Genomic DNA, 16756 nt, shown 5'->3' with positions numbered 1-16756 from the left:
TACCAAGCTACAGCACAAGCAGCCCAGCCTAGTTCAGCCATAAGGAAGAACAGCGCAAGAGGTCAGCGCTGGCACAAGAGCTTGCTATGCAACCCTGGGCAACACCATACCAAGCGGTGTTAATTGATACCAGGGTTACAAACCAGAGTTTCTCCAGCAAACTGCCCTAAAGAGTTCCAGCACAAGGCTTGGATCACGGCAAGAATTGTACCTGAAAACTTGCAGGTTTCCTAACTCATGAAGATGGCAGAGATGGAAGGCCTCTTCTTCCTAATCCAGGTTGGCACGTCATTCAATGTCTGTCCACACTGAAAGTAACACAGCTTAAGAAAATCTTGCTGCCCCCTGCCTGAACATTCATTCTTCCCCTTTCACCAAGTCCTCCGTTGTACCAGCAAGTAGGGTTGCAGCTCAAAGCTAAACTGAAATGATCCATTCAAGGAACGAAGAAATCCTGCATCCTCCACACCCTCTCCCATTTCTGGCCAGCATAAGGATCTGCATGGATCAGGTTTCTCATTGGTTTATCAAGTAAAAAACCCAACCTTTGGATAACCTCTGATAAATCAGGTCCCTGGTACAGTTTGCCATGCAGCCACACCAATGCTTGTGCCAGCACAGCACTGGGGACAGAATCTGCCTATATCATTAGTATTTCCAAACATCTAGCCACTATCTAAGGGAAAAATGAGCTTTTTTCAGAGCATTGCCAAGTCTTAACAATATGCAACATATCCCCATTTAAAAAACAATAACAATAAATGCATGTGGCCCACCAGACTATAGAAAATGCTGTATTTGGGTGGGTTTGATTTTGGTGTTCTCAAGTAAAAGTCTGATGAGGGCATACAGGGATTAGGAAGACGCTGTGAGGATTTATAGCCATCCATGTCTCATTATTTTGAAGTCACAGATATTCTGTGAAAGGCACGGAATCCTTCTCTGTAACCAACAGTAAGGTTGTTATTAGACTTCCCAGACAGTCATACCACTCTTAAAGTGTCACTGTAGAATGATCAATTGGTTACATACGCTAATATTTAGAGCCCAATTAAAATTTTAAGATGTTTTTTGTCTGTCATTTTTGAACAGATTAGAAACTTTCCCATAGAGAAACGTACCATACCATAAAGATCTTTAAGTGAGTCACGCAGAAGGCTGATGGACAGTTGTAAGAGCAAGCATTTCTTCTACTCCACAAGGGTTTCAGGGTGAGCACTCTCAAGGATTTGGATCTGCTGCTAGCCAAATAAATACATTTTTCTGCATTGAGTCCAGCTGGTTCTAGAACATGAGGCTATGATCCCCCCGATGTAACACCAGCTTAAGCAACACTCAAGTCCTCCACTGTCCACTTGCTCCTTTCTGTCCTCGCGCTACCTCTTTTCCAACCGGGGAATTGATTCAACTTGATAATGTTTCTTCCTGGATTATTCCGAAGAATCTGTTCCCCGCTGCCAACTACATACACAGTATATCACCATAACACAGGGACAACAGAGAGCTCTCAGGAGCCAGGAGTGCTCAAACTACACTGCTATGAAGCACACCACCATTGTCTCAACAACACAAGAGTAGAGCACTAGGAAGATGGAACTACTCTAAAGAAACATTAGACACTACTTTGAAATACATACATAATTTTTATTCCTTTCTGACTTCCGGAGGCATCTAACAGACTTCAGCTTCAGATAGACATACATGGCAGAGTCATTTGTGAGCAAGGCAGAAGATTAAAAACCATAGCCAATATGAGCGTTTGGAAAAAAATCTTTATAAAAATTAAATTGCTCTTTATAGGTGCATCCTCTTGCCATCCCAATGTCATTATCACACTAAACACACAGTAAATCTGATGAGCTTACTCCCTCGTGAAAAAGTACTCTCCTTTGTGTTTACCACATTACAAAATTACTTACGGAAACTTCTTGCAGAGCTGCTCACGCAGAATCCCTAAAGGGTCGCTCAGGGCCAATGAGGTGAAAGGGAAACAACACAGATACATGCAGTACTGAAACCTGTCTGACTGGCAGTGAGCTAGCTCACCGAGCCAAGTCAAAAGATGGGGGGGGGTGGGGGTGGCAGGATGGAGACAGGATTAGGTGCCTGCCATTTTAGCTCCATTAATCATCCCACCATAAGGCGAGACAAGCACCAACATTGGCACAAGCAAGCACCAAAGGCATGCATCCAAGACTGCCCATTTTGGCAAGAGATAGCTTACATCAATTTAGTTTTATCATAAGACCACATCCTCTGATTAAACACTGTATTGATATTGCCTATGACAGTCTGGCCTGCTCATTCCTCACTTTCCACTGGCCAGCACAGGCTGAACCAGATCAAGGAGCTGATCCAGGTTAAACCTGACCTGGCCACACGCATGCAAATTGCTAGTTTTAATCTGCATCAGTTCCTGATCTGGTTTGCCACTCAGCCACACAACTGGGCTAGAATGAGAGAGAATGAGGGACAAGGAAATGAAAAAGAAATCAGGATGGCTACTTCTGGGAGGAGCGTAACCTTAAAGTGTTATGTAGTTCACCTGTCCAACACTCATGATGGACACAGACATGTGCACTAAGTCTTTATGCATTAGACTTCTTCTCTTGACTTTAGCAATACTCATATGCTCATGGTATAATTAAGATCTTGACACAGAGTATTTAAATGAACCAAAAAACAGCACCACCTTCCCTACCACGAAGCCTCAAAAACCAGAGTAAAACCTCTTGAACACAAGGAATTTTAAAAAAAACACATAAATAAAAATCAGGAAGGTACAGAAGAAAAAAAAAAAAGAGGAAAATGTACAGCACAATTCCCAAATCAGGCAAGGACACCTCCATAAACAGCTCTCTCATTTGCATTTTGGGGGCTGAGTTGCCAGGGTAATGGCAATTTCCTACTAATTTAAGAATTGCTAAGCAACCTCCAGCAGCTAACAGCAACAGCTTGTGTGTGCAACTGGGCTATTTTGAGAAAATAGGGTTTTCACTTTAAATTTAAGAGCACTCTTCTTCTAAATGATCTTGCCAGCTGAGATCATCTGGTCAGGGAGAGAGGCAATCTTGGGGCAAAATGGCTTTAAGTGGCTGCCGTTTGAAATGGATAAGAAAGGAAGACAATGATGTGTCACGCCTAAAGGCAACTATGCCCCCAGGTAACCACAAATAAAAAGAATAACAGCGAAAAAGGATAAGTGATGCTTGCAGCAGATGTAAGCCAGAGCACCTCATTAGTTTGAGACGCTCTAAGGATCAGAGTGAAACCAGTCAGGTGATTCTCTTTTTCTTTAGATATCAAAGAAAAGTCACAAACAGACGGACCTCCAAGATTATATTGTTAAGTTAACGAACAAAACTACAGAGTGCTAAAGAGTGATCTTAGACTATGGCATTTTAACACGTATGCAAAGGCAATTCACATGGAGTAAAGTGAGCGAGGCAGCTTCCTTCACTTTCACAATAACTGGGGGGATTGGGCAACAACAGGCAAGAAGTAATCACATCTCTTCTGGATTAGAACCAGTGATTTGAAGGTGTCCACTGTCCATCTTAGCATTATCACAAGCCATTATCCTACAATGCCTCTATTAAAAATCCAAAGTTTGCAACACATGAACAAAGATGATAAGAAATGGATGGGTACAACTTTCTATCTGAGCCAAAGAACACTGAATCTGTGCAGTGCCAGTAACCCTACAGTGACAGAGACCAACTCTGAATCACCATGAATCACCACAAATCACCACCAGAAGTCTCTACACTATTGCCTCCAGCAAATCTATCACTACAAGAGTCAAAAGACACGTTCAGCCTAGCAAGAAAATAGCAAGGAGTCTTATCAGACAAAAAGCATGAACATCTGTATAGAGATGTTGGGGCCTGAGAGGAAAAGCATCCAAAGAACATCTAATGCAAAGCAGCCAAAAGCATCCTAGCTGCCACTGTGCTGCTAAGGCCTTGTACACAGCCTCCCACGTGATTTTAAAGACCTCTCATCAAGAACCGTATTTCCCATGTCATAAATATTTTCTTCATAAGGTACTAGCTTTCATTCTACTCAGGCCAGCAGCGATAGAAAGTCTTTAAGGGGTTTTGAAAGATCGTTAACAAACATTCATTTCTTAAAACCACAAGTTACTGGCCAAGAAATGTAGTTTTGCATTCCAGATGTTTAAGAAATACTTTTCATGATTCAATACACATTTGAAGGAATTTGGTGGCTTTCAAGCTCAGTGGAACTCTGGCTACGCTGAAGATAATATCAAAACTAGTTTTAAGAATCACAATGGTATTTATAATAAACAATCCTTGCTCAAAAAAGAATGAACTCCCCACCAATTTTCAAAGTTCTTATTCAAGCCCAAAGAATGAATGAGGCAGACAGCCTCCTGTTTTCAGGAGACACTGAGCCTTAAACCAGGGAAATAGTTCATAGATGTGTAATTCTACCATACCTCACAGTGTGTTGAATTAATCACCTAGCTTGCGAGAGTAAAGATGATAGCTACTGAAGAAGAAACAATTTTCACTGAGGTTCGAAGAACAAAAGCGAGCAAAAGACGTGATGTTCCCATCTCCTGCGTCAATGGCTACGCCGGTATATTTTAGGTGTTGGTCATGATGTAGCTCAACTTGATAGCTAAAAGGAATCCAGCCTTCTACTGAGCTCTTGGTTCCTGCTGCTTCTCTTCTGCCTGATCTTTTTGGTACAGCCACAGAGTGATTCCGATCAGCTGAAACGGCGGACAACTAACTCCGCAAAAGATGAGAAACCATTTTCTACAGGAATCATCTATCTACGCGCCCTGTGGCTGTACAAACAGCCAACTCTGATGCAAAGGAAGAAGCAGGAGCTGCCTGGAGGTTTGACCAGCCTTTGCAACAGCAGCTTGCTGAAAGATCAACTCAACGGTAATGTCAAAGAGCACACTTAAACATCCAGAAGCAGTGCCAACTTAAGCAGTCTGCTACACATTCCCACTCTCATACCTTCCTCATTGTGAAACTAGCATAAATCTTATGGAGACAACATGTACTAGATCAGATGAAAAATAAGCTAGCAAAAACCCACTTCTTTCCAGGAGGCTCTGTTCCCCAGAGTGGCTCACCATGGCCACAAAATAAGCTATGCCAGCAAAACAGAGGGAGCAGTGAAAGGCAGCAAGCTGTTCAGGCTAGCACTGGTGCCAGAGAGATGCACGATGAACTATGGTGCGCTTAGAACAGGATTGTTCTATGCCTGTTTTTCAACACCTTCCGCTGATTTTCTTGCGATTGTCATCGGTGCGTTTTTTTAAATTTTCCTGCATGTAGGAGGCAAGGCATTCCTCCTGTCCCCCCATAGGGACAAGCAGATGAAGCTCAGGATTTGACCCAGACAGCAGTTAAAGGCATGCGGCAACAGATGCCAGCAATCAATGGCAGCAAGGAGGCTGCAGCAAACTAGAAAAGAGAATGTTGAAGGTCTGTGCCACATATGAGCTTCAACTGGCAGGAAAACTCACGGGACGAAGAGGAATGAAGGAGCTCACGTTGAATGTGCGGTGGACCTGGAAGAGAAAGTAAATGGACAAGAGGAGTCTGGAAGTAAGACTTCCCAGGAAACAATAAGCTTCCAAACAGAAGATTTGAACCTTGGGACAGAAATTCAAGTACCTAGGGCATGACAGATGAGTGACTTGGGTAAGGAGGCTGAGATAGCTCAGGGAACTAATCTAGCCTAACCAAAAGGAAAATACATTGTAGAAGAAAAAAAACCGTAAAGGAAAAGTAGTTTCATTTCAATCAGTTCAGCTCCCCAAATGGTCTCATGGTACAAGTATTCTTATTAGCACAGAAGAGCAGACAAAACTGCAGCACTTGAATTATCCGAAGGAATTTATGGTAACGCTTTTTGGCAACTCATTTGTGTGAGTAAGAGAATATTTTAACATTTACCTACTTCAGTGTGATCATGCATTACAATCAAGAACCTAAGTCCATGTATATATTATATTTTCCCATTTCATTTTTAAATTCTCACTTGCTAGGCTTCAAATCCAGTGACTACAGACACAGAGCAAAACAGCTCAGTGCACAGGTTCTTGATGGAAAGCTACACTCTGAAAAACAATTGTCCTCTATCAAGCTAACTATCCGAAACCTGGAGCCACAAGTTCCTTAGATATGATACAAAAATTAAAAAAACAAAAACCACCAAAAACAGAGGAGCAGAGCCCACTGAAAAGCAGCAGCTTTCAGTTAGCCTGCATTTGGCCTAGTGTGAAACCAAAGCCTGAAACAGACTGCAAGAAATTTTCTGACCCCAGCTGCATTCTTTAGTCATGACAGCATAGGCTGTCTACAAAAATTAGACCAAACTGAAAGGACTTTGCTTCTCCTCCCCATCAATGGAGGCTGGGTGTGGAAAACAAATTTCTCCAAATTTACTGGCACCTCCTGATGCAGCTACCTCACATGACATTAATTTAAGTGGAAGTCCAGCGACTGCGACTGAGTTACCAGGGCTTTCTATTGCCGTTTTTCCCCTGTGAGGGCTGACTTTCCAACCCCAGCTTTCTCCACTACTGAAAAATAGATTTTTCTTCAGTAATCCACACAGAAGCACACATCAATACTGCTGTCTTGTCTAAGCTAAGTAGTTTATTGAAAAGAAGTCTTAAGTAGTCAAGAGCTGCTTCCTGACGCATAAATTTAATAGACGTGGGTAAAGAACACGTCGGGGTGATGTTGGTGTGGGGTATTGCTACTGCTGCTGTTGTTCTTTGTCAACTCAGAGGACAACAAATTCAACCTCCACTTCGGGAAAAAAAAAAGACCAAAATCTTCTGTCTCTGAAGCAACAATACTAAGAGCCAGCACAGAAAGGACATCCGAAACAAGACTTGCTTTCTAGTGGTAGAATAGATTAAAACATTTTCTGTTCTTCACTGTAAGACTCAGCCTGGGGCCACAGATAATGTCTGAATATATCATTCTCTCCTTTGGGCACTACTATACCGTGGTAATCTCAGCTACAGCTTAGCACACATCACAATTTTACAGTACATGCGCAATTGCCTGTCATTGCACACTTGATCAAATCAGCCTGGCTATACAAGTATCGTTATAAAAAGACACACACAGGCAAAAAAGTTTGCAATGCAGTACAAGCTAACTTGCAACAAATTGGACTAATTGTTAGGCAACAATGAAAGGGCCACGAGAGTACATTCATACTCTACACTACAAAGTCCTCATTGGATAGTTGAGGCTGTCCAGTGCTAGCACAAATTCAAGATACTCCACCTTCAGTACACTACTAACCCTCACAATCAGTGACCACAAGTAATATTCAATTCAGCACATAAGAACAAAAGGTGCAGACTGAAGACAGCAAAGGGAATGCAACACATACCTTACTCACAGTTCCCACGAACAAACCCAGCTCACTTCCATGCCAGCAGTTCTCTCTCCAGTCACTGAAACAGAAAACAGGACACATACTTAGGGATCTTCAAAAAACAAACAAACACACACAACCCAATTCTCCCCCTTAGGAGTAAGGAGCAAGTCATATCTGGGTCTCTGTATTTCCCCATTATCTTTAATTAAGCCAGCGTATTCCAAGAAAGCTGGACTGAAAATAGAGACTGCCACACTGATATACACATATCCATGCTACTTCCACAGCAGAATTTTTACTTCAGTACTATTGGTATGTGAGTTCTGAAGAATGCATTGCTTGAGATTTATTAAGCCAGAATACTCAACAAATGATACACTCAATCTTCCTATCCTTGTACCAAAATATTTCCTGAAACACTGGATGGTTCAAGTTTGGGACTGTTACGACTAGTTTATTACACCATGTAATCCAACCAAATAAAAACAAGGAAAGGTTAAAAAAAAAAAAAAGGAAGGGAAAAAAAGTACATTCTGTAGCTTTGCCAAGACTGCAACGGGAATCCTGGATATAGGGGAGAAGAGAATCATCCCATCTCAAGAATTCTCAAGTGTACTGAAGTAGCACAACCATTTTTCTTTGGCAATATTTTTTAAGACGCATTCACAGCCACACTTGACTAGAAAATAATTACTTCAGAGGCTCTGGAAAACCTCTTTCAAACAGCAGTATAAAGGGTCAGGAGTTGATTTGTAATGTACTTTCATTCCTACTTCCTTAGCCGCATTTTAAAAACAACAAATCACAGGAAGGTTTTAATACGGAGTTTCCATTCCATTTTCACCTCTGGGCTTTTCAGACTTCAGGGCTCCCCAAACAACAGCACCACTCACTCTACAGGAACACAGAAGTGCAGTTGGGATGCTATAACATCCTATCAATGGGAGGAAACGAAAGAAACGCAGCAACCTCCCCAGATAAACCCATTAGGTCTGAAGTTTGTTAAGACACAAGCATTAACATAGCTGGAGTGGAGAGAAAGCAAAAAAAAAAAAAAAAAGAAAGAGAATGAACTGCAGTATACGACACCAACATTTGAAGGGATAAAGCCAATTAAACTGATTGGACTGAAGGAAGAACAATCACAGCTAGATGCTTGGATAATCAGAGTATCAAAATTTGCAAGAGTCCTCTGATATCGGTAATGAATTGCACATCTACTTGGCCAATTCTCATCCAATTAACAATCTGCAGGAGAAGGGACTTACAATACTGATACAAATAAAATAAAAAAAAAAGGAAAGACACTACAGCTTCAGAAGCTTCCTTTATGACACCTTTCACTAAGAAAGTTTCAGTTTTTCTTCAAATACAGTATGTCAGCACCACATTAATCATGGCTCTGCCATGGAATCAACAAGTCATTCTGCCACCTCTGACAGCGCTCATCAACAAGTAATATTTAGAGTTACTTACAACCACTTAATTTACTGTGGGAACCCATAACAAGAGGTTTTTTTTTTAATATATATATAATATAGAGCAGTCAAATTGATACAACTGTAATTAAGATATGATAATGGTGAAAGAATATAAAAACTTATAAATTTAAACTGCATTTTTTTAACAGAGTGGATCTTAGATTTCCTAATATGCAAGGACATTGCCAGAGCCTTCTTCTGACAGTGGTAAGCACACACCACCAAAATGTAGGCTTGTGACAGAGCATTGTAGTTACCTTTTTTTTTTTTTTAAATCACAAATTATCAGTGAATGAAATTTATCTGTATATCAGATCTTTACTCCAGAGCAAATTTTTCGGCATCGTTTGGTTTTGAGATTTAGGTTCGGGTGGTGAGAGTTTTGTTTTGTTTAGTTTTTGTTAGTTTGAGGGACCCAAGAAGTCCTGAAAACACTTTTCCCATTTGAAAACACAGAGAAGAGGAGAGATGTGTTTCATTCTAAGACTTCTGCAGGCCAGTCCCTAACTTCCAGTAATCATGGTTCGCAGGAAAATCTCTTCCAATTTAAGACTGCAGGAGCACTGATAAACCTGGACAACCAACACTCTGCTGCAACTCATTTCAAGCACTTCAGACCCATGTTCTCCTGAATCTCACTTGAGTCAAGATGGCTCTAACATGGAGCCTTCTCCTGGTCTGCCCATCCCACCACCCGGTACAGGCCATCTGACAGTCTTCTGTTGAAGTGAGACCCTATGAACAGCCCCAAATGCTCCTTTCTCAATAGTTTCAGCTATTTTTTTTTTTGTCCTGAAAACTAGACCGTGGGATATTCCGGGTCTGAAGGACACACGAGGCTTTCCCTAACCAGCCAGATGGGAGAGCCAGGCAAAGAGCTCCTCTGTACAGCCCCAGCTCCACATTCTTTCCAAGAACTCATTACTAGCAACTGGCAGCACAAGACATCAGGCAGGACAGGCATCCAGTGTGGCACAGTACAGAAGACCCTGAAGTCACACCTCTTAATGTATGCATGAGGATTAAGGAATACGTACACATACACCGTGGTTTTTTGGCACTTGGTAAAAAACCTAGCACTATCCTTAAGAAAAGAACATGCGTATTCACACATGCAAGCACACAGTCCGAACTCAGTAACTTCCTTGCCACAATTTATTTACCTCTCCTTATTTTCCAGCGCTTCCAAGGATCTCTGGACACATGAGGAGGCTAAAGATCTCCCTCCCATAGCTCATCCTCTGGGACAGCCTGCATTCATCCTTCTTTCTCAGCTAGGAACTAGTTTTATCTCACATACTCCAGGACAATAAAAGGCCAACCTTAAAACTTCCAGTCCTATTTGCCAAGGAGGTTCCTGCTCAATCTTAGCAGGTGGTTAAAGCATTGCAACATGCAATTCCCTGCTGCCATCTGAACCCCACATAGGAGATAAACTCCCTTGCCATGGGCATGGACAGTCACCAACCTCTTCTCTTTATGCGTGTGCCATTCAAATAAGAGATGCTGCAGGTAGACCTGCTTTATTGTTAGCCTTATTCAGTCACCCCATCCCCCAGAATTTTAATCCAACTTGAAGACGGAACAATAGAGACACTCTCTGCCTCAAATTATCAAGTTAAACTCTACAAAAATTGGCCAAAACAGTCCCACAACTGTAATGAAAATGAGCTCTTTACTGTTCCTTCTACTTTACAACCAGTGAGTAAAGATCAATCTGATAACCGAAGTATTTTTTGGCAAAATTCCACAGCTACTCTGCTTTTGTTGTCCTTTGCTTACAGAACAATCAAAACACTCCTCCAGCCCTCCTCTTTCCTCTGACTACAAGGTCAAGGCAGGAAAATTCTACCGTCCTAGATTTTCTGAAGAAAAAATAGTGTCATCTCTGAGAAATGCAGAAGTCTCATCTTGCTGATAAACTTCTCCATCCAGTGGAAATGTTTATATGTCAGTGTTTACATGTTCAAGCCAAATGGCTGCTATTGCAGCAATTACAATGGCTTATGGCCTTCACTGGTGTCTTGGGGTTTGAGAAGAGCAGAAACTCAGTGACATGATTCACAAGCCTGACGTGAACACAGCAGTGCAGAGTTCAGAGCCCATCTTCAGCAGTCGTGCTACCCCTCAGACAGAGGCTTTCGAAAGATTCATACTCAAGGTGATCTGCTCCTGTAAAGCAGGTCTGCCTGGACACGTGGGAGAGAATTTAGAGAGACAGTTATATTTGGGTTAGCATTAACTTGGCCCTCTCACCCAGGACTGAAAACATCATAAACTATGCCCACTGTACACACTGCGATGGAAATAAAGCTAGAGGCTGCAATCACATACTCCTGGCAAACTTCTTATACAGTTATAAAATCAGGGGAGGGAGCAAAAAACAATGGAAGAAAGTAAGAAATCGTCCAAGAAGAGCCCATCCATGCTTCTGTAAGTTTCCTTTCATAGGAGAGAAAGTTTCTCTGTAATTGACTGAAAGTGAATCCTGTCTGAACTTTGCTCAGACCTGTACATTCCCACTTATAAACAGCTGCAGAAAGAATGAGTTCATCATAACATGGGTATGGCTGCATGTAAAGGATGATCTCATTTGAGCAAGGCAAAGCAGGGTGTCGGCCGTATTGATCCACCGGGCAGTGAAGACATCTTCAGTGCCTCTACCAAGCCCTGGAAAGGGCAGAACTCGAAGAACAGCAGCATTCACAGAGCTGCTCCCTAACATGCCTACAACTAGTTGTAATTGCCACTTATTACAGGAAGCATTAACTTGAGGTTGAACCAATCAGTGATGCAGACTCCTGTCACAAAACAAAATTCACTTCACAAAACAAGACACGCTGTTTCAGCTTCTCATTCCCCTAACACGAAGGGCTCTGAAGACAATGTATAGTCAGCACATTTACTCGTCTCACTGGAGAATGGGAAAATAGATGTCTGCACTTCACTACGCACCCATGGCAAGCAGAGACAGCAGCAGCAGCAGCTCCTGACCACGTCCAGGAGAATGCTTTTATTTCAGTGGATTAGGAACTTCCACGGAGGCAGTCCCCGGCAATCAGCTGTTTACAAACAAGCTGCCAGTGCACGCAGCAGCAGTGCCACACTGCTTCTGCTGTGCTCCACAAAAGCCCTGCTCGTCTGGATCAGCGGGGCAGAGCAAGCTGAAGAAGGGAGCATAGCTTCATTAGGAAGGATAAGCAGAAGTAGCTGACTTGCTGGTTTGCGGCAGGAGAGCAAAAGCAGATAAACGGCACAAGGTCAGGGAGCAAAAGAAAACCCCCAGTTAAAAGCTCGGCCTTTAGCTTTCAAGATTTACAAAGACTCACGATGATGTATTAATTTTTACATTCTTACAGAGATGTTATTGATACGGTTGTGCGCCTTCACACAATAATGATATCGGACCAGACAGGAAAACGGGAGAGGAAGAGAGAAAGGAACACTGCAGAAACTTAACTCATTCCTTAAATTTCTGACATATAAAACAATCTAAATTCAACAACTGCAGTACCTTGCTCATTGACAAACTCTCAGACCTGTCTGTGTGGAAAATAAGCATCTCAGATCAGAAAAAGATGAAAGGAAAACGAGCTGCTGCTCCTGGCACTGTTTCCTGATGCCTGCAAACACTGCACCATGCAGACGGCGGGTTGCTGTGTTAGCTGCACGCCTCGTTTGCCCTCCACGAGGAGGGCCCGGCCCACATTTAAAAGTCTCAGCACATCGCCTGGCCTCAGTGACATATCTAAGCCTGGTGAAGTAAAGCTGCCCTCACCCTGTTGCCATTCACTTCCCTCGAAGAAGCCGCTTTGCAGTTTGCACTCCGTAAAGCACTGAAAGGAGGGAAGGTGAAATGCACGCACCAACCACACGCTATCTCCCCAAGCACCACCAGAGTATCTGACAAAAGAAGAGAGGCGGTGAACTGCCACTAGCCCATCCATTCCATCTATTTGCCACATGTGCATAAAAGAAGGCTCCTAGGGACAGTTGTAGGCTATGGTTCCAATAGCACTCCTTTTAGCTGCAGCACTTTCTCACCACCCCTGCAGCCCCCCCCTCGGCTCCAGCTGTGCGTTCCTCCTCCCTTCCCCCACCACTGATTTTGGGGCAACAGAACCTACAGAGGTTGAAAACGGGCTCTGTGATGTGGAGCAGCAGGCAGCCCCCAGCCACACATCACCGCCGAGGAGACAGCACACGGTGGAAAATAATAATAATAATAAAAAAGCAGATGGGAATACGAGTAGCTTAAGCCAGCCCCATCACTAAGAGAAACGTCTGTGTAACCACATCCTCTGTTTTCAGCCTCAGCTCAGCAATGTGTCCAGCAGGAAATAATTAGATTTGCCTTTCCCCAGAGTAGGTGTTTGACGGTTTCAGGCTGCTGAACAGTTGCTTTTTCTGCTTCCTCTTCAACAGGAAAAGACACTGACCCTCGGGACACGGCTGATAACTCTTTAAAGGAAGAGCATTGCATAACCGTAATAAGATGTACTAATTGTTGCCTCTTTTTACACAGAGGAAATTAGCTGTACTCTTCAAAAGGGATCTTAATCATGCGACTGAGTTACCAGCAGTAAACAGACACTGACACAGTCGTGTTCCGTCACCCAGAATAGAGGAAGGACAGCTGGGCATAGTAAGAGTAAAGAGGCAAAACTCTGGGAATTACTACAAATTGTGCTTCTGTGGGAGAAAGCGTATATGGAGACAGCTCACACATTCCAAATGTGTGTAGCAATTAATCTTCTGATAACGTATGAACACAGGCTAAGAATTTATCTGCTTTAACTCTAACATCCAAGCCCTTCTGCTCTGATCCTCCCCTATAGCTAGAAACCACCGAAACCACACAGCGATCCAATCGTGGCTCAACAATACAGGGAATCCAGCAGGGCTTTTCCATTACTATTAAATTAAGGGGTATTTTGATTGCCTGGATGTATATCTCACCTGGAGAATCAAAGGTGAAAGGGTCTGTGACAGCGCTGCTGCTTTACCATATCAGCCTAAGTTGGAGCTATAAAACACAGTCACAAGCGAGCACTTCTCCCCAAACCCAAGAGTTTCTTATTATTTCCATATTCAAGGGAAAGAAAATTTAACAATCTATGAAAAACTGCTTTTGGATGACTGCCACATTCCCTTCGCCCCACGTCAAAACGTCTCCTGTACCCCGTCTCTTTGTATTTTATTTAATGGTCCACTCGTTACCAAAGGACTTCTGTGGGGCTTTTTCCCTACACGACGTTAAGAGTGAAGATGTTTTAGTTTGAGCTAAATAGACGCAGCAGCTGCTTCTGCCACTGCTGGAATCAGGCAACGCAGTACTACTCACATTTGGTACACAACAATACGCTGCCAAGAAGCCACAACTGGCAGTATTTCACTCTTCTCCTGAATTCACATTTGGTATCTGCATTATAAGTGAGGAGGGACTCGGTGAGTTAACGTCTGGAGATTAAGAAGGGAAAACCTGCCCACGTTTAAAAAGCTTATGGCATTCCCTTTCAGCCCCGAGCCTCCTTCTCCTTTGAGCAGAAAGCTCGAATCTAAAGCACAGAAAAGGAGCTCGCAGTCAGCTTCAGATCACACACTTATTTTTAAATCTATTATTAGATTCTATTTAATCATGACTATCAAATCACTCATTTAATCACGGCAGCAAACAGGAACAAATGGGTGCCCCCTCATTTGCTATTCAGAACTGATCCATTTGTTCTAGGAAATATAAGGGCTGCTCCAAAAGTAATGCCTCCTGGCTTATGATCTTGGCCCAAGACCTCAGAGGCAGACACTGGCGGTATGGCGGTAGAGGCTGAACCTTCCCACCAATAACCCATTACATTTTGTTGCTGTGTGACAGAGGGCAGCAGAGGGGCAGTCTGACAAAATGGCATCTGATATGAAAGCGTGTATGAAGTGAAGGTGTGTTACTAATTCCCCCATGTGGAAAACATGGCACGCGCTGACACTCACTGATGCTTGCTGAATGCTGATGGAGACCAAACAGTGGATGTGAGCACAGCAAGGCGGTGGGTCATCCGTTTCAACAGCAGCAATAGCAACAGCAGGTCACCTCCACTGGTGTGCAGCACGGGGGCTCTTGTTCATCGCTGGCAAAAACGCATAGCTAATGGCAGTAACTACACTGAAAAATAGCATTTTGTAGCTGACAATTTGCTCTATCAAACAGTGCTATTGTGCTTTTTGGATCTGTTATGGAGCCATTCCTTTCAGAGCAGCCTACATACTCATTAAGACCCAAAAACATTACACATCTGGCAGTTCTGGGGTATGCTTTGAAGTCAACACTGAAAGTTTCTGTATTTATCACAGAATGGTTTGGGTTGGAAGGGACCTCAAAGCCCACCCAGTCTCACCCCATGCCACGGGCAGGGCTGCCACCCACCAGCTAAGGCTGCCCAGGGCCCCATCCAACCTGGCCTCCAGCACCTCCAGGGATAGCAAATTCATGACTTGTCTGTGCAGAAGAAAGTAAAACCAGCATGAAAGTAAAATCAATCCAAAGCTGGAAAAAACATTAACCTACCTACGGCATGTCTAACTCAAATTGCACGTCGAACACAGATTTAAAATAAAGACAGAACTGCACACTGAATTTTCTCAAGGTCCACAGGTTTAAAGGAAAAGACTGTGAATGCCTGCAGGACGTATTTACTGCCGAGGGCAGGTTGACGTGCGGTTCCATTGCAGAGGCCCTGATGCTGTCCAGACACGTAGGACACAAAAAGGAAGTGGTACAGCAACATCAAACCCGAACATCAAACCTGAAAGTCCTTACTCAGCCCGCTCATCTCGAGTGGCAGAACGACGCGGGACCACATTAGCATCAAGTTTGCATGATGCAGAATAAAGAAACGGACGCAGCTCACGGAGGCCTCACGAGGGTTATTTCTACTTAGGAAGCGGACGGCCCGAGCTTTCATCCGTGTGCCTGAAGCGACACGCCCCTCTCACACACGATTTCATTGCGGGATAGGGATGTCCCCACCTCAGCGCGCCCTGAGCGCGCAGCAATGAGGCGGACGAACATCACCGGGGAAAAGGAGCCCTGCGGAACGCAGGCACGGAGCAGCGGGAGGGGCACGACCCCACCGTGCCGCTGTCACCGCTCCCAACCCTGGAAAATCGGGGAGAAAAAAGGGGCCGAGCCCCTCCGAGGGGAGCGGGCGGGGAGGGGCCGGCGCGAGGCAGCAGCGCCCGGGGCTGGGGGCGCCCACGGGGCGAGGGGCGCTGAGGGGGCACGCGCCGCGCCCTCCCCCGCCGACGGCCGCACTGAAGTGAGGCCCCGCGAGCCCTCCGCCCCACCCCCGCTCCCTTTCTTTGCTACCGAGTCGCCCGGCAGCTGCCGGCCGAACCGCAGTTCCGTACTCACCCGCTCACGGCTCCATCTCGCCCCGAGCCCTCCCGCCCCTGGCGGAGCCGCCGCCCGCCGACAAGGCGCTTCCCCCAAGCGGGCAGCCCGGCCTCGCCACCGCCGCCCGGCGCCTCGCAACCGCGGAAGCGCCCGCCCCACGCCTCCCTGCCCCGCCGGCTTAGCCAATCGGAGCGCAGAGGCGCCGGTGAGCGCCACCGCCGCCAGCCAATGATCTGCGAGCACCTGGGGAAGCTAACGGGCCCGAGGCAGGGCGAGGGGGCGGGGCGGGGCTGGCGACGCCTGCCTGACGGGGCGGACAGCCAATCGGGAGACGGGATGATGTCATGGGGCGGGGCGTCCCCGAGGAGGCGGAGGTGGTGAGGGGTGGGTGCTCGCCCTTAAAGAGACAGCGTTGAGTTTTGACCTGGGATTAGAGTGTCGGTTTTCCGTTTTTGGGGTTTTTGCTTGTTTGTTTGTTTGTTTTCTGGTTAACGCT

General features: G+C 44.7%; 1 protein-coding gene across 3 annotated transcripts in view; it reads right to left on the bottom strand.

Annotated features, from left to right (window-relative positions):
* The window catches only part of MKL1 (megakaryoblastic leukemia (translocation) 1), a 99626-nt gene extending 83234 nt beyond the window's left edge, over positions 1 to 16392 (bottom strand). The window contains exons 1-3 of one of the 3 annotated variants that reach the window (XM_021384518.1): positions 16279 to 16392; positions 14859 to 14995; positions 7405 to 7468 (exon numbers count right to left, since the gene is read on the bottom strand). In XM_021384518.1, coding sequence (XP_021240193.1) covers positions 7405 to 7468; positions 14859 to 14923 — 129 coding nt within the window. In that variant the 5' untranslated portion in view covers positions 14924 to 14995; positions 16279 to 16392. Of the gene's footprint in view, positions 1 to 211; positions 309 to 7404; positions 7469 to 14858; positions 14996 to 16278 lie in introns of all 3 variants that reach the window. The other 2 variants (XM_021384526.1, XM_021384535.1) reach the window with 2 other exon arrangements.

This window comes from Numida meleagris, chromosome 1, assembly GCF_002078875.1.
Source record: "Numida meleagris isolate 19003 breed g44 Domestic line chromosome 1, NumMel1.0, whole genome shotgun sequence".
Taxonomy (NCBI): domain Eukaryota; kingdom Metazoa; phylum Chordata; class Aves; order Galliformes; family Numididae; genus Numida; species Numida meleagris.
The sequence above is the reverse complement of the archived record's forward strand: the minus strand, read 5'-3'. Positions and strand labels throughout refer to the sequence as shown.